Source organism: Abramis brama (assembly GCF_963993115.1).
Source record: "Abramis brama genome assembly, chromosome: 6".
In the NCBI taxonomy this organism is placed as follows: domain Eukaryota; kingdom Metazoa; phylum Chordata; class Actinopteri; order Cypriniformes; family Leuciscidae; genus Abramis; species Abramis brama.
This window is the reverse complement of record NC_139968.1, coordinates 39,102,730-39,130,052: the sequence shown is the minus strand read 5'-3', so window position 1 is coordinate 39,130,052 and position 27,323 is coordinate 39,102,730. Positions and strand designations below refer to the sequence as shown.

At 38.4% G+C, this 27,323-nt stretch overlaps 3 protein-coding genes across 5 annotated transcripts in view; 1 reads left to right on the top strand and 2 right to left on the bottom strand.

The window, feature by feature from the left end:
- The window catches only part of LOC311084281 (uncharacterized protein), a 112,603-nt gene extending 108,911 nt beyond the window's left edge, over positions 1-3,692 (bottom strand). The window contains exons 1-3 of the mRNA XM_084116215.1: positions 3,569-3,692; positions 2,937-3,266; positions 806-868 (exon numbers count right to left, since the gene is read on the bottom strand). Of these exons, the coding sequence (XP_083972341.1) occupies positions 806-868; positions 2,937-3,266; positions 3,569-3,617 (442 nt within the window). The 5' untranslated portion in view covers positions 3,618-3,692. The remainder of the gene's footprint in view (positions 1-805; positions 869-2,936; positions 3,267-3,568) is intronic.
- Positions 3,693-9,851: 6,159 nt separating this feature from the next.
- LOC311084280 (SLAM family member 5-like) lies at positions 9,852-19,671 on the bottom strand. 2 transcript variants are annotated; one of them, XM_084116213.1, is made up of 6 exons: positions 19,331-19,671; positions 18,465-18,794; positions 12,469-12,768; positions 12,157-12,288; positions 10,716-11,057; positions 9,852-10,565 (listed from the first exon to the last, which is right to left on the bottom strand). In XM_084116213.1, exons 1-6 carry the CDS (start codon positions 19,374-19,376, stop codon positions 10,483-10,485), a joined length of 1,233 nt encoding a protein of 410 aa, XP_083972339.1. In that variant the 5' UTR covers positions 19,377-19,671; the 3' UTR covers positions 9,852-10,482. The 2 variants fall into 2 exon arrangements, with proteins under 2 accessions (XP_083972339.1, XP_083972340.1); XM_084116214.1 differs by having other exon boundaries at positions 10,716-11,054.
- A 1,132-nt stretch (positions 19,672-20,803) lies between these two features.
- LOC311084645 (uncharacterized protein) lies at positions 20,804-26,464 on the top strand. 2 transcript variants are annotated; one of them, XM_084116827.1, is made up of 5 exons: positions 20,804-20,950; positions 22,576-22,709; positions 24,985-25,305; positions 25,388-25,693; positions 25,786-26,464. In XM_084116827.1, exons 2-5 carry the CDS (start codon positions 22,673-22,675, stop codon positions 25,935-25,937), a joined length of 816 nt encoding a protein of 271 aa, XP_083972953.1. In that variant the 5' UTR covers positions 20,804-20,950; positions 22,576-22,672; the 3' UTR covers positions 25,938-26,464. The 2 variants fall into 2 exon arrangements, with proteins under 2 accessions (XP_083972953.1, XP_083972952.1); XM_084116826.1 differs by lacking the exon at positions 22,576-22,709 and having other exon boundaries at positions 20,837-20,950.
- The last annotated feature ends 859 nt before the right edge of the window (positions 26,465-27,323 follow it).

Genomic DNA, 27,323 nt, shown 5'->3' with positions numbered 1-27,323 from the left:
TCAACCATCATTCAATCTGAATCTGAATTCATGGTTTATTCTTAATATGACTCCTCTTCAGTTATAATATAGACATGTTTATGATCATAGCTGTATATCAGTTCGGTAATATTCTGTTAAACTCTACAGTGATTTATTGGTGTGACAAATATTTTTACATTTATATTTGTGGAGTTGCTGCATACATTTAAGAAAGAAAATTAAAATAGCAACATAACATACATTAAGAAAAAAAATAAAACAATGTAATTAACGCAAAAAAAAGTGAAATGGGATGCATTAAAAAATAAAATGAAATATTCAATAATATTCAGTTTTAGCCTCAGATGGAGAGAATAGGAAAGCAAAGCTTTGTTTTACCATCACTAAACAATTAGACCAGACATATTTTTATCTTTACGATTAAAAATACAATATATGCCACAATGTTTTTATATCTCTTCTGTTTTCTCCGTTTTACCTCTTGAAGCTCTGACGTCATTGACCAGAAGAACAGCAGCGGCCGCAGAAGCCACGCCCATCAGCGCAGTGACGACCAATCGCAGCACAGCTTCAACTGAATCACAAAAGGGGGCGTGGACTTCTGGAGAAACAAATGATACATTAAATTAAGATTTTCAACAAGTTGACTTTAGTCTTTCATGAATTTAAAAATATCAAATTTTCTGCTCCACACAAGAAAAAAAATGAAAAACAGTTTTAAAAACATGAGATGACAGAAGCTCATTCATCATGTCTGGCATCTAAGTCTCAATAAAATCCATACATTAGTGAATGAATGTGAATAATATCCGCGCTGTCGTACCTGCACATGTGTGGCCGAGTTGAGTTGAGTCTGGTTGTGAAGTGATGAACTGATCGACCAGCTCTGTAATGATAAAGAAAGAAGTGAATGCATCAGTCTGATCTACAACAGAAGACAGAGATCAGACTGATGCTGAGATCACACACACTGATGCTGGACAATACACGGAATAATTTAATATAGAGCGATCAGTCACATGACACAAAGACTGTCGTGCTACACTATAGGGGATGAAAAAAGTTTGCTACTGGAAAAGCATCACTGTTTTGTTGTTGTTGTTTTTAAAAAGGCATTACGCTAGAATTTTTTTTAATAGCTAGAAACTAAATTTTTTTTTTTTAGTTAGAAACTCCCTAAATTTGGATGACAGTACAATTACATTTACAATGCTTTTATTTGAAGAATTATTCACTTGTTTTTTTTCCTTGACATTGACAACAAGAAATGTTCTTTACAAAATAAGATACATGGACCTATGTGTGATAATAATAGAGCTGGAAATAACTTCTACTGAAACTTGCTTATCTGCAAGATCACAGCATTAATATGCAAATCATGGAAATATATAGAGATGCATATGCAGCTGAACATCAATCTTATATTTCACATACACATAGTGATATATATTAACATCTCACATACAGTAAGTTTTATTTGTCAAACATTAGCATTCACCGAGTAAAACTGTTTCTCAAAAAGATGAAGTTAAATTGTGGAAGTCACTTCAACCCACATGATTCACAGAAACACACACTCACACTATTTACGGCTCAAGACATGCAAACACAAAAGCACATTAACCACAAACGTCCAGTAATAAACATTCTCATGCACACACTCTCTAACCAACAGATGAAACTACATTCATATCTCCATATCTGAAAATGAGGCCTTCTGTAGTTTGAGCTGTAGAATACAATACTGTAAAAATACATAAAAAATGTCATGAAATTAAATGTGCTGTCATTCTGCAGATTTTGTAAAGTGCCCCATTATGCTATTTTAAAGGTTTCTATATAGGTTTGTTTTGGAGTCTGCAACAATAGATTTACAAGCATCCAATGTCAAAAAAAAAAAAGACCTGATTGGTCAGATGGTTCAGTCTGCTGTGAATGGTCTACTCTGCTCTGATTGGTCAGATGGCTCAGTCTGCTGTGAATGGTCTACTCTGCTCTGATTGGTCAGATGGCTCAGTCTGCTGTGAATGGTCTACTCTGCTCTGATTGGTCAGATGGCTCAGTCTGCTGTGATTGGTCTACTCTGCTCTGATTGATCAGATGACTCAGTCTGCTGTGATTGGTCTAGTCTGCTTAAGTTTTAAATTCAATTTATTTACTAAATTAAAGTTGAAACTCTATTCTCCTCCCAAAAATCCTCAAAAAAGTCCTTTGGTGCCTCAGTGACTACTGCGCTCAGTGAAGCTGTCAATCACAGCTGTCAATCATGACGTCACACCCCCGTTTTAAATCAACATCAAATAACTAACTAAAACCAAACTTATTTAAAAGATGAACATTTGAACTTACATCAGTGTGATAAAATGAGTTTTTTCGTTTCTGTGTAAACTACCAAAACATGAATTTGTGAAAACGGTGACATCATGTGCATGTATATTATGTGTCCAGTCTTTAGAAGGTTTAGTTTTTCTTTACAAACATTTCCAACTACTGGCCTGGCAGCAGAATACATTGTTGTATACATTTTTGATAATGGTGTCATCTATACGTGAAAAACGCGAAGAAAAAATTATGAAGATTTTATTACATTGTTGATGTGTAACGTATCCTCAGTGTGCAAAAATAAAAAGCTTTTGTGTGGAGATACAGTAGTTCATCATATTTGCACCTGGCCATTGCTTGCATGACATTCATTTCTGAGTGAGCTTTATGAGTTTTAAAACACTATGACAGTATGACAGGTGTGAAAGAGACAAATGATCGACACTACAAAAGTTTTTTGCATGGTCAGTTTTTACTGTTTTTAGAAACCTATATGGATTAATATTTAAAATGGAAATTTCAAAGATCACAAAGAAATTATTATTTTTTATTTCGTAGTATTAAGAAGAATTCTAACAATAAAATGGCACTTCTGTAATATATAATAGAGTGAGCTGTATTTCTCTACTCACCATAGACAGTAACAGTGAATCTGTATTTAGACTCTGAGCTGCTGTTGCTGATCTCAACTTCATAAACTCCAGCATCTTCAGTTCTGATGTTCATGATGGTCAGAGATCCAGTCTTCTTGTCCAGCTTCAGTCTGTCTCTGAATCTCCCATCCAGATCATCACGGATCATATTGTTCACTCCATCAGTTTTAGCTATAAGAGGCCCATTAGTTCCAAATGTCCAGAATATCTCTTCACCTCTCTGTATTTCAGTGAGACTAGAGTTTAGAGTGACTGAATCTCCCTCCATCACTGACACTGACTTCACTGCATCTGTGTCAGCACACACTCCTGAAGAACACACAGAAACACTCTCTCAGTCACACATTCAACTTTAAGTTGTTTTAATGAAGCTTTAACTGAAGTTTGAAGGGGTTTTGAAATTATTAAAAAATGTGAGAAGGCATAAAGATAGAAATGAAAAAAGATGGAAACGGAGAACAGTTATCTGAACCTCTTCTTATATTGTACATTTTTATTTTAGTGTTAAGAGTTACACAAATAAATTCAACAGTGAGGTGGAACTGAAGTTCATCAGAGCTCCACATAAACAATATGCGACTGTAAAAAAATTATAAACTTGTGTAACTTACCAACCAGACAGCAACAGCACAGAAAGCAAAAAGCAAATGTGTGAAACATTTTCAACAGTTCAGTGGGTCTGAAATAGTTTCAGTCAGTCTAAACCTGTGAGTGTCTGCAGTGAAGATGTGTAGAGAACAAGTGTTGACAATCTTAACTATTTGCTAACTTCCTCCAGACTGAATTAGGCCACGCCCCCTGCCTCCAAACACACGCCCTCTCTCTGAAACCCCACCCCCAAATGTTGTGTAGTGTATGTCTGTGCATTATTAGGTGATGTTGGGTTAGTCAGATCTTTTAAAGATTAATCTCAGCAGTTGCTTCACTATAAAAGTTTCATCTACAAGCATTTATGACTGAAATAACTAACAATAATACTAAAATAAAATATTCATATTCATGCTAAGAATAGTTTAAAATCAACTAATTGGCTTGTTTCATATTGCAGCTTTTCATAAATTTAACAAATGTTTCCATTTGTCACACTTATGACTTTCTGAAATTTGAATATGAATATACAAGATCTAAGATCCCAAGCTAATGGGACACTAATCACCATTATGGTGACTTCAAAACAAATACAGTGGTAAACAATTACATTTCTTACATATAGACACACACTGAACAAAACAAAAATGTATGGCAGCACAGCTTGCCAAACGTTACCATTAATGAAGAAAAAAACATCAGCTGAAGTAACATGTTTAGACTGAAACAGTAAATATAGTATATTGACTATAAACTATACAATAACATGCTTAAATTGTAATAACGTGTCATGTATATTAATTCATTTTACAGTTATCTTTATGATTATGTAGATGATGTTATTAATTTCACATTATTGATTATAACTCTTTGATTCTACAGTGTGAAATCCAACAGTGTAATTAGATGTGTAAATAATCAGATAATATTAAGTATTTCAATAACACATTTATTGAACAGACACACAGTCATCGAGGATCAGCGGATGAATCTCAACAATGTTGTGGTTCATAACTGGTTTACAACTCTTTGTGATTTTTCTGAAGTCTTTATGGAGAAAATGAATGTGAAAAATTGCTCTGTCACTGTTTCACTCTTTTCCCTCAATGAACGTTTGTGTGATATGACCATTCTTTACACTGTCTGTGTGCAAATAAACTGTTTAAATGCTATTAATATTCATTATTTGAGTAAATTATACCCTATCATTCCCCCAGAACACTTGTGATATACAGCATGTGTCGCATGAGATCATTCTCTGATACTTGTGCATCTTTAAAAAAAGCTTGATACTGATCACTATTCACTGCCAGCATGGACGAGTGCGAGCGGGACATTTTTTTATTTATTTCTCTTTTGTGGTCCATAAGAAAGAAGTGCACACAGCATTAGAAGAACACCAGGGTGAGTAATATATGACACAATTTTCACTTTAGGGTGATTAGACTTTTATTTCGGACAATAGATGGCGCTCTATGCTGTGGTGTGCACAGTTTGTTTAAAGAAGAAAGATTTATTTAATTTTAATTTGAGATTTAGACCTGTCTGAGTGTATGCCTCTGTATATCCTCTGCCCTGGGCATAAAGCGATGATGCCAATATATAATTCATAGATGTCAGTTTTCTATGTGTACAGCACTTTGGTCGGCTAGTGGCCGTTTTTAAATGTGCTTTATATAAATAAACTGAACTGAAATCAATTCAGTAGATGCTATTCAGTTTCATCTTAAGATGCTTTATTGGCAAGACATTTTTAGATTTATATTACCAAAGCATTTGCAGCATTGCTGCGTACAATTAAAACAGTCCAAAATTAAGAACCATAAAGACATAAAGAAAACTTTAACTGACAAAAATACAAAATAGACACCAGTGGAGAATAAAGTGGGGAAAAAATAAAGAAATTAATCTTTTTGTACACATCGTAGGCCTATTGAACATTTTCGAGTAATGAATCATTGGAAATTGTTGGTAAGCATCAGTGATTTGCAAATCTGCGCCAAAAAGATCTTTTTATGTGCATGTAATAATAAACGCCATTAAACAGATCTGACTCACTCATAACGGCTGTTTATCAAAATGCATAAATCGAGTGTATTATTGGATGGTGAAGTCAATCTTGGAAAGGCTAATTCCTGGTAATGAACACTAGATGGCGCTCTAGTGCAGTATAAGTATATATACTTACGTGCCATCCAGAAACTTGCGCTCTGCAAGTGAACGCTGTCTTGTGGTGCCATGATCTCAAAGAGGCACAAAATCTCTTTTGGGAACTGGAAAGGGTCATAGCACCTGCATATTGTTGTCCTATTGTTAGTTTAACTGCTTCTGTTGTTCTCATTTGTAAGTCGCTTTGGATAAAAGCGTCTGCTAAATGAATAAATGTAAATGTAATAAATGTATAAGCTGACTGGAACTCACTTTATGAATAAATCAAGCTGTTTAATTTTTTTCTGCACTTTAACTGCACTTTTCTGCAGGCATAATTTATTATAGTGAAGTTTACGATGGTAAAACTGTGGTAATGTTATCTTATATATCTAATATGTTCTTTCAAATTGGTAAACTTCAAATTAAAAACTTATTTTTTTTAATGTTTTAACATTTTTTATTGTTATTACTTTTGTACAGTAGAATATAGGCTACTTTTCATAGAAATATATTTGTCATAATTTGTTCAAGTTATACAGAATTTTTATTTTGGCGGGTTGTGGTGAAGAGCTTGGCGTTTCTGTGTGTGTCTGACAATAGTTTTCTCAAAAGAAATGGTGTAATGTTGCTGCAGTGACTCTCAGAGCGGCTCTGGAGATCATGTGTTCATGTATGAGTGTGTATGCTGTGAGAAGCTCCTCTCTCAGTAGCTATCAAACTTTCTTAACTGAATATTTAGGATATGCTTTTTGAAAGAGAAAGTTTCTGTATGGCTACATAAATAATGTATATTTTATATATAAATTATAATTAATTGTATAAAATTACATTTCAAACTGATGTGATGACTTAGCACTGATATAAAAACATATAACTGACATTTATGGGGGAGGGGGGGGGGTACTTTTGCCATAAGAACACAAGAAAACATGTAGATGAACAACATTTCTGCTGTAATTTTCTTTCGAAAGCAAAAGGCATAGGACAGGGGTGTCCAGTCCTGCACCTGGAGGGCCACTGTCCTGCAGAGTTCAGCTCCAACCCCAATTCAACACACCTGAACTAGCTAATCAAGGTCTTACTAAACTTCCAGGCAGGTGTGTTAAGGAAAGGTGGAGACAGTGGCCCTCCAGGACCGAGTTTGGACTCTTTATTTATTTTACTCTACTGCAGTTCCACCTGGTGACCACTTGGGGAAACAGTGGCGTTACTAAGACTTGTTCTACTGGCACAATGACAAATTGACCCCAAATCAAACTGACATGTTCCAATAAAAAATAAGGTCATATTTTGGAATTTGTTGATGGTAGCTATAATAACAACACAAATAGTATCTGCAGTTTTGGTTTAACATTAGAAGATCCACTATCAAAGAAGATTCACAGAAGGCCTGTGTGTTTTAGTGACCTGCAAGTCAAATTGAAACCTGCCCTGGTCTCATTTATTTTGATCAACAAAAAGATATGTGGTTTTGTTATGTTGAGTGGACAAATATGTTGTGCGTGTGTCTATTGAATGTCCTGTGTGGTTGAAGGGCTTCTTCCTGTCCTGATTACATTAACATCACAGACTGTTTTCCTGTTACACAATACAGGTTAACTGTTAAAGTAGTGAATCCATCAACAATATAGGCTATTTAAAATTATCAGCACCATTTACCAATGATCATTTACTATTATACAAACACATGTAACCATTAAGAGAAGTTTATAATGTAAAATATTGGGAAATGTCTCTTCTTTCTATAGAAATATCAGCAGGTTTGACATGTACAGCATAACATGGTCATAACTAATCAAGAAAAATATTTTTTTTTTACCAACATCTAAATACCTAATAAGTAGGCTACTAGAATAAGTTAAACATATGCAAGTACAAACACAGTCACAGTCAGTGCATGAGAACGAAAATTACTAAAGGGTTTATATTTCCTTACAACATTTGTCTAAAGGTATTCAGCTACGTCACAGTCACAGCTAACAAATATATGCTCTAAAAACATTCCCTTTAAGTTATCAAAATGTTATTTCTGAATGTAAATTAACACCTTAGTTATTTTTAGAGATGCTCTTGCTTTTGGTTGTAGTTCTAGCTTTGTCCTAAATGACAATCTTATCAGTCTGTGGTATTACTGAGACAGTTTAAAAACAGTGCAGTGATTTACAGTATGTGTGTATTTGAGACTTTATTTGCATTTGAGATTTGAGACAGTGCTCAAAGTGGGCCGGTACACACCGGTACGCAGTACCAGCACATCTAGATTTTAATCTTTAGCGTACCTTTACTTTTTCTTGCATATCACCACTTCTCACATTTTGTCGGTGATGTGCCGAATAATTCTGTGACCCTAGGCGCTGTACTGAACTAATCCAACCTGATCCCAATCCTAATCCCAACCCGTCACTACAGTGCCTATAGGGTCACATAATTTGGTTGGTCACAGACGGTACTTTGCCAGTCAGAGTCAAAGCGAGAGTACCAGCACTTTTTCCCCACTTAAAGGATAATTCCGGTATTTAGCACTTTGAGTCTCTTCTCACAGAAATTTTGATGGGACCTGTCTCGACTTTTTGACTCGTTTAGGTTTAGAGTCGCCTTTGACGGATTCAAAGTGGCTGTCTATGGGCATGCACGAACATGTCCTTAAAACAACCCTTAACGTTCGTTTTCAAAACTGTGCAACTCACCGAGGGGTTAGTGGTGTTCGTTGATGTTCCAAAACAAGTAGCGTAGCGAAATACAGTTTCTGTTGTGTTTTATTCGGCATTTTGTAAAATCGCATTGATTTCTGCTGGAGGACTCATTGCTTGTTGATATTACTGCGCTTCAGACTCAAATATCGAGCGGAAGTTTATACGCAGTTGTGAGGTATCTGAAAAAATAGTTCCACTATAGCAAATAACACGGATTGCAATCATATATTGCGCCGATATATTTGTTTTTAATCATCAACGAACACCACTAACCACTCGATGAGTTGCACAGTTTGCACAGTTGTTTTAAGGACATGTTTGTGCATGCCCGTAGCCAGCCACTCTGAAGCGGTCAAAGGCGATTCTAAACGAGTCAGAAAGTCGAGACAGGACCCATTGTCAAAATGTATGTGTCCACCACTCTAGTTCATCCAAAACAAACCAGAAAAGAGACTCAAAGTGCTAAAATTGTCCTATATAAATAAATAAAGGAAAATCAATTTTTTATTAAACTTTCCATTTATAACATCTTCCATCACACTTTAAAACATCAGTTCCATTTTGCTTCATTTGTGTAATGCTGCTTTGTATTTTCTCTTTCCGTGAGATCCCAATGACTTGAAATTTTTTTAACTTTTTCATTAGTGCAAAATTAATGGAAGCTTGTTTCTGCCACAGGAACAAAATCTAAACTTGGTATTACGAGAAAAAGTCAGAATTGCGAGTTATAAACCCGGATGTTATATGTTCTCCATTTCCATGTGTTTCTGTTACTTGGATTTTTAGGTTGTATTCTGGCCAGTTCTTTCCTGTTTTCTGTTTCTAATGCCATTTTGTAGTTTTCTTGTTTATTAGTTCCCTGATTGTTCCCAAGTGTGTCTTGTTTATCTATCACCCCTTGTGTGTGTGTAACCCCAGTGTTTCCTGTGTTCTTGATCAGATCTTGTTCATTGTTGGATTTGTCATTAGTGTCCTCAGTTCTGCTCCTGGGATTCCTGGTTTCTGCTCCTTGTCCTTGGATTGTTGTTTGCTTTCAAAACTGCTTTTGGATGAGTTTCACCAGTTTTACATCGGAATTCTGAGATATAAACTTGGAATAGGAAGAAATAGTCATAATTGGAAAATATAAAGTTGCAATTAACTTTTAATTTTTTAGTTATTCTGTGGCTGAAACAAGCTTCCATAAAAATAGAATGACTTTTATTAATGCCAAGACTGTTCTTGATCATTTCACTGGTGGGAAAACATAATAAATCTGTGTTTCGTAAAAATGACGCAGTGAATGGGTGTGAAAGTGTAAGATCAAAGTCAAACTAATGTTTTTCTAATATCTTCAAGACAAAAATGCAGCCTTATAATTTTAGCTTAAAATGAATAATTTCACTGCAAATTTTATAATATACTTTATACTTACCAAGACAATTAATGAGACTTAACACCATTATTCTTCGTTTTTTTTTATTAATATTAAAAAAGTTATAAAAACAAATCCATGTTTGGTATTTAATGAGACTTAAATTAGTTTCAGACAAAACATTGCAGTTTCTCTTTCACATAAAACTGTAATGAAACCCACAATCCCAACATATTGGCCCCTGTCCCAATTGGCACCCTAAACACTTGCGGTCTTCCTCCGAGTCCACATCTTCGTAATACAACGACCGCAAAGGGGGTGCTCACGAACACCATTCTCAAACCTAAAATGACAAATGGGACACCCTACGGTCTCATGGACTTAATGGACATGCGCACACGGCAGCCATTTTAAGTCCATAAGGCCGAAAGTGCGCATGAGTGTGTCATTTGGGACAGGACCTTGGTTGTCCACTAGAGTACAGAAAACTTTTAAACACCTGTTTTGATCAAAACAGTTAAACTGTAACTATATAATGAAACAGACATGAAAAATACATGACATTAAATATCTGCATAACAGACAAGATCACGGTTAATGGTAACATGTTCCATTAACTTTAAAATAACTAATAACTAAAATAAAAAATAAAAAAAATGTTAGTGTGGAGTTAGAAGAAACCCTTTGTCATTACTGTCATTTCAAACACATTTTCCAGGGTGATAGACTTGAAGGCTCGCTATAGACAAGAGCTTTCAGAGATCTGTCCATCCTTCAACAGTGAGTCTGTCTCCTCTGGCACATCTTCTTTTTCTAAGGAATCTATAAGATAGTGTCAAAAAGTGTTGATGTTACAACTACAACTACTCAAATATGCTTCAAATATACAAGAGGGCCAAATTTAGCCAATAAATCGAGTAAAATGTATTATTTGATATAACTTTATTACACTGACAGGTTTGAGCTACTCACCTTGGGCAAGAAATGTCTTGGAGATCATACTTCTGCCATTCCTGGTGATATTTAGTTTATAAATGCCAAAATCTGTAGGTCTGATGTCATTAATTGTGAGATATCCAGTTTTGCGATCCAGGTGAACTCGGTCATCATGATCGTGACAACCGCTATTGTTCAGTTCATCCAGTCTGGCAATGACTTCAAAAGGATTAGTTTGCTCTGTGCCTGATTCTCCAAACCTCCACTGTAACACATCACAGCTTTGTATTTCAGTGATGCCAGTGTTTAGAGTGACGGACTTTCCCACCGTCACTAACACAGTCTTCAGTTCATCTTTCTCAGCAACGTCCTCGTCTGCTGAACAAACGGGAATGGAGGTAGAGATTAAACATTGTAGTGGTGTTTAATAACAGAATAGACTCAGATACACTGCTAAGATATGCTGCTGCTGCTGCTGCATAAATAGACAGCAGATCCAGGCAGGTGGAGCTGGGGAAGGCGGAGGGTTTCAGAGGAACCAATGCAGGGCTACCCTACAGAAAACACTGAGCCATAATATTTAAATGTTGAGCAAGCAATCTCATTGGCTGCAGGTTCAGCACAGGGGCCAGGGTCATCTTGTGCCATGTGGTAATGATGTGATGCTTCGCGATTCAATGTAAAGCCTGCACCCTTTAGAGTTTCGTGACTAGTGATGGGAGAAACAAAGCTTTTCAAAGCTTTGAATCGATTCATCAAATTGCTTTGCAAAATGATTAGAATTCCGAAGCTTTCAAAACACCACACGCGCTGGTGACGACTGCTGGCCAGAACAGTGCAAATGCAACAAAAACTCAGGCTAAACATGCATAAAAGCAGCTTTTTACAAACCCATTGCAAATGTTTCATTGAAAAAAATAAATGCATCAAATGCAATGAACTAATCATCAAATACCATTAAATATTAAGTGTCTGTAAAATACGTGTTATTTTATCAATTTTTATGGGTTGTTTTGTTTGTTCCATGGATGGTTCAGCTAAACAGGCCAATAAGAGACTTTTAACTTCTATTATTCCTTTAATATACAAATGTCCCATTAAACATCTACACATGTATAAAACTGATCAGAGATCGGGTAAAAATCACATGTTCAATGGTTCGCCACTAGTGGGCAATCTCATTGAATCTCCATGATTTCACAGAGATCAATGCCTCACAGCGGCGGTGAATCATTGAAATTTCAAAACATTTTGAAAAAGTTATGATGTAACGAAGCCTCATTTACTGAAATCACGTGACTTTGACAGTTTGATAAACGCTCCAATCCATTGATTCAAAACAAAAGATTTGTAAAAGTTTCGAAGCTTCATGAATCAGTGTTTCGAAATCACCCACGACTTAACTGAACTAGATATATACTCTTTTTTTCACAATAAATCTCACATTTTCTATTATCTAACTGCAGATCATACTTACCCACATCAGTATTTCTATATTTCCTGCAGGTGATGAATATTCCAACAGCAGCCATGACTAAAACAAATACTCCAACAAAAACACAGATCAGCACTATATGACCTCTTTCTGTTTTGATCGTCGGCTCGTCCACTGTAAAACGGTAGATCAGAGAGAATTAACACAAAACTTGTGAGTATATCCAATAACTGAGATCTGAAATGGGTCAGATTACTAAAAATACAGATGCTGTATTTATGGGAAACCTGAGAACTGTAAATAAAGTTGAGAGGTATTAACAATGTGGAGCAGAACAAATCAGCGCTGACATACCTGCACATGTGTGACAGAGTGTGTTGATATCCAGATGTGTGGTCTGGTTGCTGATGGGATTGTTCAGCACACAGCTGTAGGTGTTTTTATCCTGATATTCCACCTCCAGAGGTAGAGAGAGACTGATGCTGAGATCAGACGCACTGATGCTGGACAATACACTGATTCCTTTGTACCAGGAGAGAGTCACATGACTCACATTCACCACTGATGAACACACCAATGAACATGATGATGATGATGATGATGATGAAGAACAGTGTGAAGAGTTACTGATGATGACAGGAACAGGCAGACGAGCTAGAGAACACGAGAATAAACAGAAAATGATCATATACAGGTGAATCAACCTTTATATATTTATCTAAATAGAGGCACCTTAATGGAATACAGTGGGGAGAACAAGTATTTGATACACAGATGATTTAGCAGGTTTTCCTACTTACAAAGCAAGTAGAGGTCTGTAATTTTTATCATAGGTACACTTCAACTGTGAGAGACGGAATCTAAAACAAAAATCCAGAAAATCACATTGTATGATTTTTAAATAATTATTTATTGCATGACATAAGTATTTGATCACCTACCAACCAGTAAGAATTCCGGCTCACACAGACCTGTTAGTTTTTCTTTAAGAAGCCCTCCTGTTCTCCACTCATTACCTGTATTAACTACACCTGTTTGAACTCGTTACCTGTATAAAAGACACCTGTCCACACACTCAATCAAACAGACTCCAACCTCTCCACAATGGCCAAGACCAGAGAGCTGTGTAAGGATATCAGGGATAAAATTGTAGACCTGCAAAAGCTGGGATGGGCTACAGGACAATAGGCAAGCAGCTTGGTGAGAAGGCAACAACTGTTGGTGCACTTATTAGAAAATGGTTCAAGATGACGGTCAATCTCCCTCGGTCTGGGGCACCATGCAAGATCTCACCTCGTGGGGCATCAATGATCATGAGAAAGGTGAGGGATCAGCCCAGAACTACACAGCAGGACCTGGTCAATGACCTGAAGAGAGCTGGGACCACACTCTCAAAGAAAACCATTAGTAGCACACTGCGCCGTCATGGATTAAAATCATGCAGCGCACGCAAGGTCCCCCTGCTCAAGCCAGTGCATGTCTAGGCCTGTCTGAAGTTTGCCAATGACCATCTGGATGATCCAGAGGAGGAATGGGAGAAGGTCATGTGGTCTGATGAGACAAATATAGAGCTTTTTGGTTTAAACTCCACTTGCCGTGTTTGGAGGAAGAAGAAGGATGAGTACAATCCCAAGAACACCATCCCAACTGTGAAGCATGGAGCTGGAAACATCATTCTTTGGGGACAGGACGACTGCACCGTATTGAGGGGAGGATGGATGGGGCCATGTATCGCGAGATCTTGGCCAACAACCTCTTTCCCTCAGTAAGAGCATTGAAGATGGGACGTGGCTAGGTCTTCCAGCATGACAACGACCCGAAACACACAGCCAGGGCAACTAAGGAGTGGCTCCGTAAGAAGCATCTCAAGGTCCTGGAGTGGCCTAGCCAGTCTCCAGTCCTGAACCCAATAGAAAATCTTTGGAGGGAGCTGAAAGTCCGTATTAACCAGCGACAGCCCTGAAACCTGAAGGATCTGGAGAAGGTCTGTATGGAGGAGTGGGCCAAAAGCCCTGCTGCAGTGTGTGCAAACCTGGTCAAGAACTACAGGAAACGTATGATCTCTGTAATTGCAAACAAAGGTTTCTGTACCAAATATTAAAGGTGCAATGTTTATCTTTTTAGGCATTTTATTATCTAAAATCAATATCTTTATTCTTAAATATGTCCTCAATGGTATACAATTAACTCTACCAATGATCTGAATTATATTCGTAAACGAAGAATTTCTTATCTTTATATACATGGGACAGGTAGGTCCACGGAGGCTTTCATGTAGTTCCGCCATCTTGAAAAACTATAATAGCAGAGAGGGACAAAACGTACTAGGCTAACGCGTTTCCACAGCGCATTTTCGTCCTTATAACTTTATAAGCTATTTAACATTACCATTGTATGGTTAGATTAGAGCGCTGACTTTGTATGTTTGACTGAATTGTTTGCTTTATTTGTATAGCTACTTATACCTTTTACTTATACTTTTATCATGGCTAATATTGATAAAACTGAAATTTAACAAAAAGAGACTGGGTTGAGTTTTGTCATTTTAAATTGTAATAATTGTATTTAAAAATTTAAAAACTGTAATGTTGTTTACTGCAAAATCTGTTGTTTAGTACAAATGCACATATTGCCTGGGCCATATTAAAATGTTTAATGTTTTTATATTATATTTAAAACGAAAAGAGGCAGGTTTGTGTTTTATATTTTGTTTTGTTTTTATAAATAGGCAAACGTTATGTGCAGTGAATATAATCAATACGCATTGCATGAACCACATTTGTGTGGCTATCATGTTTAAGATTTCTTTAAATGAAAACGAAAATAGTTAGTATGGTGTTTTATCACATATTTCGTTGCCTAAAATATACACAGAGATAACCGGAGTAGCAGAGCGAGCTGAGTGACGCGCGCTGCGTCAGAAGGTGGGCGGGGTTAGGATTTCCCAAGATTTTCCATGATGAAAGTGACCAATCATAAGAGGGTCAGTGCCTTCCTTGGTTTCCGCCCCCAAATTGTCAAAAGTCGTGTAGACTCGAGGGAGCAGAAATCCACTGCGCGAGCAAAACAGCATTCCGCGAGCAGAAGCCCGCTGCGCGCGAGCAGGATTCCACTGTACAAGCAGAGTTAACCTATGAGAGTATGCCAGGCGCTCGCTCGCAGCTACCTGTACACCTCTCGGTTGTTGAATTTGTGCGCGAGTACTTTTATCATGCCAGCTGAAGGTTCATTTTTGCGCGTGTGAAATAAAAATTGTGTATTTTATTATATAGACAGATAGAACTCGATGAAGTGCTATTAGAAGACATCCTTTTCATAGCTTTATGGTACATAACGGCTACCGTAGATGCAACACTAATTTGAAAAAGCGAGGTGTTGGAGAGCACCATTTGTTGAATGCAAAATACAATTTCACCACTAGATGGGAGAAATTCCTTTACAACGTCCCTTTAAAGTCCACGTGAACCGGAAGTTGCAAATGACTTTTCTCCAGTGTTGTGACGTATTTCCCAGTGAAACGGAATATTGAACAGAGGGCAGGGTTTTACTGTAGCGCTCCTCCTCTCCATCTCTGCTCATAACAGACTAAAAAGCCTGTTTTATACTTCTGCGTCGAACTCACGCCATAGTTATGTTGTAGGCTGTGTGTAGCGCGCATACCCTTCGGCGTACCCTGACGTGCAAATCTCCAAAAATGTAACAACGCGTCAACTCTACGCGGACACAAGCACTGTGATTGGTCTGCTAGAACCCCTCCATCGGGTTTCACGCATGCTCCCTCTACAAGTGTAATTGCACGTCAACTCGGACGAAGACGCAGAAGTATAAATGAAAACCAACGCGTTGCCTACAGCGTAGAGGCTTCAGCGTAGGTCCGACGCAGAAGTATAAACTGTTTTACACTTCTGCGTCGGACCTATGCCGAAGCCTCTACACTGTAGGCAACGCGTTGGTTTTCATTTATACTTCTGCGACGTTGTCTGCGTTGACGCGCAATTACACTAGCAGAGGGAGCATGTGAAACCCGAGGGAGGGGTTCTAGCAGACCAATCACAGCGCTTGTGTCCGCGTAGAGTTGACGTGTTGTTACATTTTTGGAGAGGTGCATGTCAGGGTACGCCGAAGGGTACGCGCGCTACACACAGCCTACGACGTAGCTATGGCGTGAGTTCGACGCAGAAGTATAAAACAGGCTTTAACGGTTTGAGGGGAGTGGTTAAGCGTTTCCCAAACCAAGCCATCAAACGTACGTCATCAGGGAAGGTCCTCCAATGCAGAGGGGAGGGGCATTTTCAGATTTTGATTAAAGATTACGAAGCCAAAAAATTTTTTTGTGTGGATTGACTTGCATGGATGAATTGTTCACCACAAAACGATTTAGGCAAACAAAGTAAATATGGTCAATTTTGATTTCATGTGGACTTTAAGTTCTGCTTTTCTGATGTATCAAATACTTAGGCTATGTCATGCAATAAAATGCAAATGAATTACTTAAAAATCATACAATGTGATTTTCTGGATTTTGTTTTTAGATTCCGTCACTCACAGTTGAAGAGTACCTATGATAAAAAAATAACAGATGCTTCTACATGCTTTGTAAGTGGGAAAACCTGCAAAATCGTCCGTGTATCAAAAATTTGACACATATATATAAAATAATACACTTTCTACTAATCAGACTACATCAGAAAGAACAAATCAAGGGAAGAATCACGACTGTGAAATTTGACATTATTGGCAAACACGTTTTACTCCAATCATGTGACGCATTTTTGACTGAAACAAGATATTCAATGAGAAGAAAAATGTAGCAATTAAGGGAGTTATTGGCATGCCACTGCATGCCAATAACTCCCTTAATTGCTACATTATATTTCAACCAAAATTCACTTATTTGATTCTAAACCTGATATACTAAACTTTTTATTAACTTTGACTTGACTTTTTAACCACATCATTATGACTTTTTAAGCAGATATTTTTGGCTTCCATGGTTTTAAAGGGGACATATCATGCCAAATGCACTTTTTTAGCCCTTAAATGCATTTTGTTGTATATTTGGAGTGTTTAGAAGTACAGAAAATATGAAATTATTCTCTTAAGGTGCTTCGTTGATATCTTTATATTCTGTTTTGGTCATATTTTTCAACCTGTTCCGATTTTTCTGTTATCTATGACGTTTTTTGAACTATTACGTCACAGTATTTGCAGCGGAACTGCCAAATAAGGACATTGACTTCCGGCCCAACACTTCAAGCAATCCGCCATTTTTATTTCTCGCTGCAATTTTGTAGTCCAAGCTAAAGGATGCAGAAGTTACGAGAGGGTAAGTTAAAATGATCGGTTGTTGGATGTAGTAACCCACACGCTTCATTACACCGTTTAATGTAGATGAACTGCCGCGCTTGTTACAGGACGCATGTTTAACTGAAAGAACGAGCAGAGAGAGAGACCCGGTCGCGCGCGCGCTCACTCTCTCTCTCCGGAGCCAGGCGAAAGTGTAAACAAGACATCACTGTCTCCAAAACTAGACGCTGTCTTGCTCTCTCTCCCTCGCACATATTAATCAAAATAAATCGACACGGTGGTAAAAGGTCGGAAGACCAAAGTTTCATGTGTAAATACAGTAACACACCATTGCGATACATCCATATGAAGACGTTGTTCTGCAGGTTCGTCGTCTTCATTTTCATCTCGCTCCGACTCTGGTTCGAACATTAAGGCTGGCTGGACAAGTCTTCCGTTGTTGACATTTTGTTAATAAAGTGTGAATAAAAAGTTTCTGTGCCGCTAGATAATCGTATCTCTGCTATCAAACTACAAAAATGGCCGAACGGGGTGGAGTTGAACCGAGTGTGGGCGGGGTATGAAGTGTCTCAATTGTATTTAAAGAGACCGCACCAAAACGAGTTGCTCTCAGACGCACATCAGAAAAGGGGTAGAAAAGGGTCCTGTGGAGCTATAATACTGAGGAATTCAGACCCAAGCATTGTAGTTCCGCTTTATATAGACTACAAATGTATGATTTATATGTAAAAAGGAACAATTTAAAAGCATGATATGTCTCCTTTAAGTGATTTACACTTATCTCTGTCTCTTCAGGTTGCTTGTCTCAAAATAACCAACATATGCCGGCGCTGTGACTCGGGTCTCATTTTACCCTTTACAATAGAAACCAAATACTGTAGGTTCAGATTGCATTTAGGATAAATGAATGATGGGGTCAGTGGAAAAGTTACCAAGGTAACTTCTCAGTTTTACTGCTGACTTGACATACTGACAATATGTCCAGTATGGAACAATACTGCAATGAAGTCAAACCAAATGCAAACTATATTTTAACTACTCACCATAATAAACCATAATACTGAATTTTTTGGGTAGGACCGCTTTTTCGCCAATGATCTGTAATTCATAAAGTCCAGCATGTTCAGTTGTGATGTTTGTGATTGTGAGATCTCCAGTCTGATCATCTAACTTCAGTCTGTCTCTGAATATCCCATCAAGAGCATCATTGTATAATGAGACCTTATTGATCATTTTGTTGATCTGAGCTATACGAGTGCTGTCAGGTCCAAACGTCCACAGTATCAGCTCAATCCTCTGTGTTTCAGTAGGACCTGCATGTAGAGTGACTGAATCTCCCTCCAACACTGACACTGGATCAACACCAAACACACCTGAAGAACAAACAAACAGAATCTCAAATGGAGATAATTTCTGTCTAAACAATTTCATGAGACTTTAAGGGATAGTTCACCCAAAAATGAAAATGATCCCATGATTTACTCGCCCTCAAAGCCATGAATGAAAAAGAACAACATGGATGTTCTGCTAACATCTTCGTTTGTTTTCCACAGAAAATGATATGTTCATATTCTGTAGTGATTGGAAGGTCATTAGGGTGAGTAAATCATGACAGAATTTTCATTCATTTGTGAACTATTCCTTTAAGTTTTATTTGCCTAATTATTCTATTTCAACTATTCATTCTTTACAGAAAAAAAATCCGGTTTAAAGAAACAATAATAAAGAACAAAGGTTTAAAGAAACAATAATAATGGTTTTGCCAACATCAGTATTTTAATGAGACTTGTTGCCTGGGGTCAGTTAAACCACCTAGTTTAATAACGGTAGTTAAATTAAATAATGGAAAAAAACGAAATGAAAGCGAAAGTGTCTGAGTTTTTTTTTTTTTTTTTAACTCTGTACTCACCTTTAAAGAGTAAAAGGCAGACAAATAAAACACAGATAATCATCATACCGATGTAGATCAGAGTGAAATGTGGTTTAAAATAAAGATGTATTGTATTTGGCCATCGGTTCAGGTGCGTTCTCGGTTGTTTATCCTTTAGGTAGCGCTCCGTTTCTTAAAAAACGACAGCGACGATTAACATAATTTTCTATAGAATTAGCCGATATCTCAACAACAGATAGACTTCATTGGTGAATCAAATTCTTAATCATCGCTGTTAAACTAGTAAATCTGCGTGACTGCGAGGAAAAGTTGGGAAGTAAATGTCAGGAAGTTCCTCAGATCGGAATCAAGGATGTGGCACATGACCACTCGAATGTGACGTATTTATTCTCACTCAAAAAAAAAAAAAAGAACTTTAATTGTTGCTAGTTTTACTGAATTTTCTCTCGTCCGTGTTAAATTTGTGTAATCACGTAAACTTAAAATACTATAGTATTTTATTAAAAGTCTCTGTCAACGTAACTGAGGAAAACCAAACGTAGGCTACGTAAGCCTGTAGTCAATAACAACATGAAAAAGACAATATTAGTGAGTCCTCGTGGAAGGTGCCGCTTTTCCACATCCAGTAATTAATATTCACTAACTCGTTCAAGTAAATTTATGGAATGCTAAGCAGGGATGAGCTTCGCAGTAGATACATTGGCCGACAGGGGGCGCTCATCCTGTGATCTATGTGTGTTTTAATCTGCAGTTCATCCTAATGACCACTCCGAGTCCATGCTGGCTGGCATGAAATCAAAATCTGATGAAAAACTAATGTTCTTATAAAAAAGTGTCATTTTGTTGGTGTTGGTTATATTAACAACAAAGATGGTATTAGTTGGTTTAAGTTTTTATTTTCAACACATTTGATTAGGCTACAGCAGACCAACAGAAGACCTTTTCAATGCACTGTCACCACCAACTCAATTTCTGAGTCAAACTGAAACTCGCTGTGGTCTGATTTCTTAAGATCTACAAAGATATGTAGGTCTAGTTCTGTTGAGTGGACAAATAAGTTGTGCATGTGCTTATGTCTCATGTGGTTAAAGGGCTTTTTCCTGTCCTGCTAACATTATCATAACAGACTGTTTTCCTGTTACTCAATACAGGTTAGTTGTTAAACAAAGTAGTGAATCCACCAACAATAATAGGCTATTTAAAATTAATTGTCAGCACCATTTAACAATGATCATTTACTATTTAATATACAAACACATGTAACCATTATGAGAAATTGCACTTTACAAGCTAGTAATGGTATTATTAGGAAATGTGACGTCTTTTTTTAATAGGAAATATCAGCAATTTTTACATATACACTGGTTGCATGTCATAACTAATAAAAATAATATTTTCTACCACCAGTTAGTTTCGTAATAAGTACTAGAATAAGTTAAACATATGCAAGTAGAACAAACACAATCACAGTCAGTGCATGAGAATGGGGAGGGAGGTGGAAAAGTGTAAAGGGGGGGAGGGGGGGGATTCACACTTGGTTTCATCTCAAGTGAAGTTTTCTCAGAACGGACAGCCAACTGCTGATAAAAATGCTTCACGGGTTTGTTTTCTTTTGTTTGTGCTTCTGGCGTCTCGATGGTAAGTTAAAATGTGTTTTTAGCTTTTCACTTCATGCAGTTTTGTAATGGTGTAAAAGGCCTACTGTCGAAAATATTTTTATAAGGGTTTATATTTCCTTACAACATTTGTCTAAAGGTATTCAGCTACGTCACAGTCACAGCTAACAAAAGTATGCTCTAAAAACATTCCCTTTAAGTTATCAAAATGTTATTTCTGAATGTAAATTAACACCTTAGTTATTTTTAGAGATGCTCTTGCTTTTGGTTGTAGTTCTAGCTTTGTCCTAAATGACAATCCTATCAGTCTGTGGTATTACTGAGACAGTTTAAAAACAGTGCAGTGATTTACAGTATTTGTGTATTTGAGACTTTATTTGCATTTGAGGATTGAGACAGTGCTTGAAGTGGGCCGGTACACACCGGTACGCAGTACCAGCACTTCTAGATTTTAATCTTTAGCGTACCTTTACTTTTTCTTTGCCAATCAGAGTCAAAGCGAGAGTACCAGCACTTTTTTCCCCACTTAAAGCACTGCCTTCAGGGAAAATAAATCTATTTTTATTAAACTTTCCATTTATAACATCTTCCATAACTACACACTTTAAAACATCAGTTCCATTTTGCTTCCTTTGTGTAATGCTGCTTTGTATTTTCTCTTTCCGTAAGATCCCAATGACTTGAATTCAAATCTTTTAACTTTTAAATTAGTGTAAAATTCATGGAAGCTTGTTTCTGCCACAGGAAAAAAAATAGGCAATTCTTTATTTATCAGAATTCTGACTTTATATCTTGCAAAACTGACTTTATATCTAAATTGCAAGTTATAAACCCGGATATTATATGTTCTCCGTATTTTAGGTTGTATACCGGTTCTTTCCTGTTTTCTGTTTCTAGTGCCATTTTGTAGTCAGTTTGTAGTTTTCTTGTTTATTAGTTCCCTGACTGTTCCCAAGTGTGTCTTGTTTATCTATAGCCGCTTTCCGACCGGAGGAACCTTTTCACAGTTCCTAGAACTATTGGCTAAAGTACCCGGATGTCGGCGTGTTCGCACCGCAGGAACTAGGAACGATTTTAGTTCTAGGAACTCCATTTGCAGGAACTAATTTGGGTCCTACTTCAGAGTAGGGTCTAAACCAGCACTATAGGAACTATCCGTGACGTTAGTGTTCGCTGATTGACCGAACGCACGCGGAACACCAGCACCCGCCATTTTTAAAACAGCTAGAATGTAAACACACAGATTATAGCCTATATATTTACTTCATAAACTAACTATACAAACATGGAAAACAGTGATAGATGGGTCTCTAAACCTTTATGCTGAAGAGAAAATCCAACGCAACTTTGAGGGGACCAAGCCAAACATGATTATGTTTATCTGCCCAGCTAGCAACACTGGACATCAACCACACGGCATAGGCTAATAACCTTTTTTCATAATATACTGTCTACTTTCTATAACAGTTCTATCTAATAAGATATTAAACAGTACTGTTAGACAGATTGCTAACTAATAAACACAGAGAATGCGAGCATTGTTTGCTCTGGCGTTCTCAGCGCCGCCAAAATAAAGGTCCGTCGCGCCGTCAAAATAAAAGTCACCGTGCTTGCGTCACTCCCTTACCCCTCCTACCAGTTCCTCAGTTCTGCTCCTGTGATTCCTGGTTTCTGCTCCTTGTGCTTGGATTGTTGTTTGCGTAAACAAAACTGCATTTGGATTCTACTCTCCGAATAAATCACAATGGATCCAGCAGAGAAACTTCTGTATCCCTGGCAAGGTAAGGACTCTATAGATGAATATACAGTTCAGTTTTGTGCACTGGCTAACTGTATGAACTGAGTGGGAAACTGCTTTCAAGATATTTTTTTATTTATTTTGGGCTAAGTGAGCCCCTAAATTCAACTCTTCCAGGAGGAAGCTACAAACTTCCAAGCCCTCTCCCAAGCCCGGCAGCCTCTGTGCTTCCAAGCCCAGTGTCCCAAGTCTAACGGTCTAAACTCTTCCAAGTCCTGCGGTCCCAAGTCAAGTGGTATCAGCACTTCCGGGTCCAGTGGTCTCAGCACTTCCAAGTCCGGTGGTCTCAGCGCTTCCAAGTCCGGTGGTCTCAGCGCTTCCAAGTCCGGTGGTCTCAGCGCTTCCAAGTCCAGTGGTCTCAGCGCTTCCAAGTCCAGTGGTCTCAGCGCTTCCAAGTCCAGTGGTCTCAGCGCTTCCAAGTCCAGTGGTCTCAGCGCTTCCAAGTGTAGTGGTCTCAGCGCTTCCAAGTCTAGTGGTCTCAGCGCTTCCAAGTCTGGTGGTCTCAGCGCTTCCAAGTCCGGTGGTCTCAGCGCTTCCAAGTCCGGTGGTCTCAGCGCTTCCAAGTCCGGTGGTCTCAGAGCTTCCAAGTCCGGTGGTCTCAGCGCTTCCAAGTCCGGTGGTCTCAGCGCTTCCAAGTCCGGTGGTCTCAGCGCTTCCAAGTCCGGTGGTCTCAGCGCTTCCAAGTCCGGTGGTCTCAGCGCTTCCAAGTCCGGTGGTCTCAGCGCTTCCAAGTCCAGCGCTTCCAAGTCTAGTGGTCTCAGCGCTTCCAAGTCTAGTGGTCTCAGCGCTTCCAAGTCCGGTGGTCTCAGCGCTTCCAAGTCCGGTGGTCTCAGCGCTTCCAAGTCCGGTGGTCTCAGCGCTTCCAAGTCCGGTGGTCTCAGCGCTTCCAAGTCCGGTGGTCTCAGCGCTTCCAAGTCCGGTGGTCTCAGCGCTTCCAAGTCCAGCGCTTCCAAGTCTAGTGGTCTCAGCGCTTCCAAGTCTAGTGGTCTCAGCGCTTCCAAGTCCGGTGGTCTCAGCGCTTCCAAGTCCGGTGGTCTCAGCGCTTCCAAGTCCGGTGGTCTCAGCGCTTCCAAGTCCGGTGGTCTCAGCGCTTCCAAGTCCGGTGGTCTCAGCGCTTCCAAGTCCAAGTCTAGTGGTCTCAGCGCTTCCAAGTCTAGTGGTCTCAGCGCTTCCAAGTCCAGTGGTCTCAGCGCTTCCAAGTCCAGTGGTCTCAGCGCTTCCAAGTCCAGTGGTCTCAGCGCTTCCAAGTCCAGTGGTCTCAGCGCTTCCAAGTCCAGTGGTCTCAGCGCTTCCAAGTCCAGTGGTCTCAGCGCTTCCAATTCCGGTGGTCTCAACGCTTCCAAGTCTGATACTTCCAAGTCCAGTGGTCCTGGAAGTCCTACCACTTTCACCTGTACTGCCTTTGATAGCTACCACCATCTTGTGTGTGTGTGGCCTTCACACACTTCTCGGCGGCTGCAACATGTCATGGCCAAGGAGGCAATCACTAAACTCTCTGGGCTCTCTCTCTGTTACACCGGCTCTGCCGTGGCTTCAGCTCCGCCGAGTCCACCCTGGTCACCTGCTCCATCCAAGTCCCCTGAACTGCCAGCTCCGCCTTGACTCTCCACTTGGCTAGCTCTGCTTCAGTCTCCAGGCCTATTTCCATCACATGGGCCTGGCTTGCTATCCCTTCCCCTGGTCCGCCCCCGCTCCACCACCCTCCGGGACTCTTGTGTTTTTGTGTTTGGTCATGGAACATCTGGAATCTGCTCCTTAAAGGGGGTCTCTGTTACATGTTTTAGTTGAACTTTTAGGTTGTATTCTGCCTGTCTTTTTTCCGGTTTTCTGTTTCTAGTGCCATTTTGTAGTCAGTTTGTAGTTTTATCACCCCTTGTGTATATAAACCCCAGTTTTTCCTGTGTTCTTGGTCAGATCTTGTTAATTGTCGGATGTGTCGTTAGTGTCCTCAGTTCTGCTCCTGGGATTCCTGGTTTCTGCTCCTTGTGCTTGGATTGTTGTTTCCTGAAATAAAACTGCATTTGGATGAGTTTTGACCAGTTTTACATCGGAACTGCTAGATATAAACTCACAATTGCAAGAAATAAAGTCCCAATTAACTTTTTTTTTTGGTTTTATTCTGTGGCTAAAAGAAGCTTCCGTAAAAATAGAATGACTTTTAATAATAGTATAGCAATTTTAACTGAAACTAATGATCCAACAGAAAGTTACTTAAGTACTTTAGTCTGTGATTGAGAAAGTGCCCTTGTATGTTTCAGGTGTGTTTGGTGTTGAGGCAGATGAAATGGAGTCGGTGTCAGTGATGGAGGGAGATTCTCTCAACCTACAGACTGGTGTGAATAAAATACGAGAGGACGATCTGATAATGTGGATGTGCGGAGACGACTGCATCGCTAAACTCAACATATCCTCCCAAGTCATCTCTGAAAATAATGACAGATTCAGAGACAGACTGAAGCTGGATCATCAGACTGGATCTCTGACCATCACAAATATCAGAACCACAGACTCTGGGTTTTATAAAGTACAGTTGATTGGACATAAAGTTTCAAAGAAAACTTTCAATGTTACTGTCATTGGTGAGTACTTATAGGTAGAGGTTCTCTAAAAATGAAATTGACATCACAGACCCTTTATTAATATTTCTTCCATGTTCTCCAGCTCGTCTTCCTATTCCTGCCATCGCTAGTTACTGTCCTCAAAATCCTTCATCATCATCATCAGGATCATCGGTGTCCAAATGTGTGCTGCTGTGTTCAGTGTTGAATGTGACTCATGTGACTCTCTCCTGGTACAAAGGAATCAGTGTATTGTCCAGCATCAGTGCGTCTGATCTCAGCATCAGTCTCTCTCTACCTCTGGAGGTGGAATATCAGGATAAAAACAACTACAGCTGTGTGCTGAACAATCCCATCAGCAACCAGACCACACATCTGGACATCAACACACTCTGTCACACATGTTCAGGTAGCATCAAACCATCACTTCAACAGCACATCAGCAGAATACTATCAAATAATTTTATATATTGATATTTTCTGTTCTTTTTTTCCCTTCAGAATGTGTCTGCTGTTGTGATTCTAATAAAGCTGTGATCCAATTGGTCCTCTCTGCTCTGGTGGGCGTGGCTACTGTTGCTATTCTGGTTTATGACATCACATCCAGAAGAGCTGAACAGAAAAGAAGAGCTCAGAAATCAATCTCAGACTGATTTAGCCAACTATAACCGAAATTTTAAAATAATATCAAGAATACATTTGTTTTTTTATTCTGACACACTTTTACAAAACTAGAGTGAAATACAAAATGTTTATTTTAACATAATATTGGGAGGGGGAAGTTTTAAAATTCTCTAAAACTCTCATATTTTTACTTAACGTCCGTTTCTACCAAAAATTGGTCTGTTCTTGCATCTACGCTGTGCTTACTAAACATCTTGTGTTTTTGTGGTCTGGTAATGTAGGTAGCAGACCTGTTTCTGTGGCCTGTCAGCATGTAAGTGATGGCAGGAAGTTTTTTGTTTTGCAAACTTGTGACTTCTGAAGAACCTGCCCTTTAGTGTCAGGACATTGCCTCTTTAATGTTGTTACCCACAGTGTTCAGAAAGTTTTCTCAGTTGAGCTTCGATGTGTTAAACTTTTGAACTTTTGGTGCATAGTACACACCTTTGTTTGAGTCAAGGGCGTTTGATCATCACTGGTGCCCCACATACATTTTAATAAAGTACCTTAAAATGTCTCGGGCACTCTGGGTGTTTTTTTTTTTTTGTGTGCGTGCAAAAACACCAAAGCATTCAATTCTGGTGACTTTGGGAGTAATATTTATTTATTAATTTTCTTTGATAATATTATGTAAGAATGTGCTGCGGATCATTTAATAAGTTCAATTTTACCTTAAATTCACAACAAGCATTTTCGTGAGCAAAATAAATAAATCAACCAATATCTCAAACTCAAAAAGCTTTCAGTGATGCTAAATTAAACCACAGATGAAATGATGCCAAATTACAAGAAATAACCAAGCATTCTTTTAACAGTTAACAAGCTCATGTTATGGATCAAATAAGTGCCAAGTAAATTATATCTAGAAAACGGGATGTCCTAATTCAGCTAAAAAACACACAACTGATGTCTGTGTAACTTCATAATAAAGAATAGATATACCTATTTAAGGGAAATTCTTTTTCCCCCTTTTTTCCCCCTCATATATGGTTTATTACATTTTATGTGTTTTTTAAAGAAATCCTTAAAGGGACAGTTCACCATTTTTTTTTTTTTTTTTTTTTTTTTTTGTCATCTACTCACCCTCAAGTTCTTCCAAACCTGTATGAGTTTCTTTCTTCTGTTGAACACAAAAGAAGATATTTTGAAGCATTTTGAGAACCAGACAGTTGACGGACCCCATTGACTTCCATATTAGGAAAAAAAAAATACTATTGAAGTCAATGGGGGAAGTCTGGTTACCAACATTCTTCAAAATATCTTCTTTTGTGTTCAACACAAAATTGTTTTAATCAAAATGTATTATTTGGGAATCATAACTAGAAATTGCTCCAAAATTAGTTATATTATAATTCATTTTATACTGAGGTTCACAA

Excerpts from the sequence above, each read along its gene's own strand:
- LOC311084280 (XM_084116213.1), bottom strand. The coding sequence starts at position 19,376 with ATGATGATTATCTGTGTTTTATTTGTCTGCCTTTTACTCTTTAAAG. Across the intron at positions 18,795-19,330 it reads CTGCCTTTTACTCTTTAAAG|GTGTGTTTGGTGTTGATCCA; the intron begins GTGAGTACAGAG and ends TTTGTTCTTCAG. Across the intron at positions 10,566-10,715 it reads CAAGACATTTCTTGCCCAAG|ATTCCTTAGAAAAAGAAGAT; the intron begins GTGAGTAGCTCA and ends ACTATCTTATAG.
- LOC311084645 (XM_084116826.1), top strand. The coding sequence starts at position 20,902 with ATGCTTCACGGGTTTGTTTTCTTTTGTTTGTGCTTCTGGCGTCTCGAT. Across the intron at positions 25,306-25,387 it reads TTTCAATGTTACTGTCATTG|CTCGTCTTCCTATTCCTGCC; the intron begins GTGAGTACTTAT and ends CATGTTCTCCAG. Across the intron at positions 25,694-25,785 it reads ACTCTGTCACACATGTTCAG|AATGTGTCTGCTGTTGTGAT; the intron begins GTAGCATCAAAC and ends TTTTCCCTTCAG.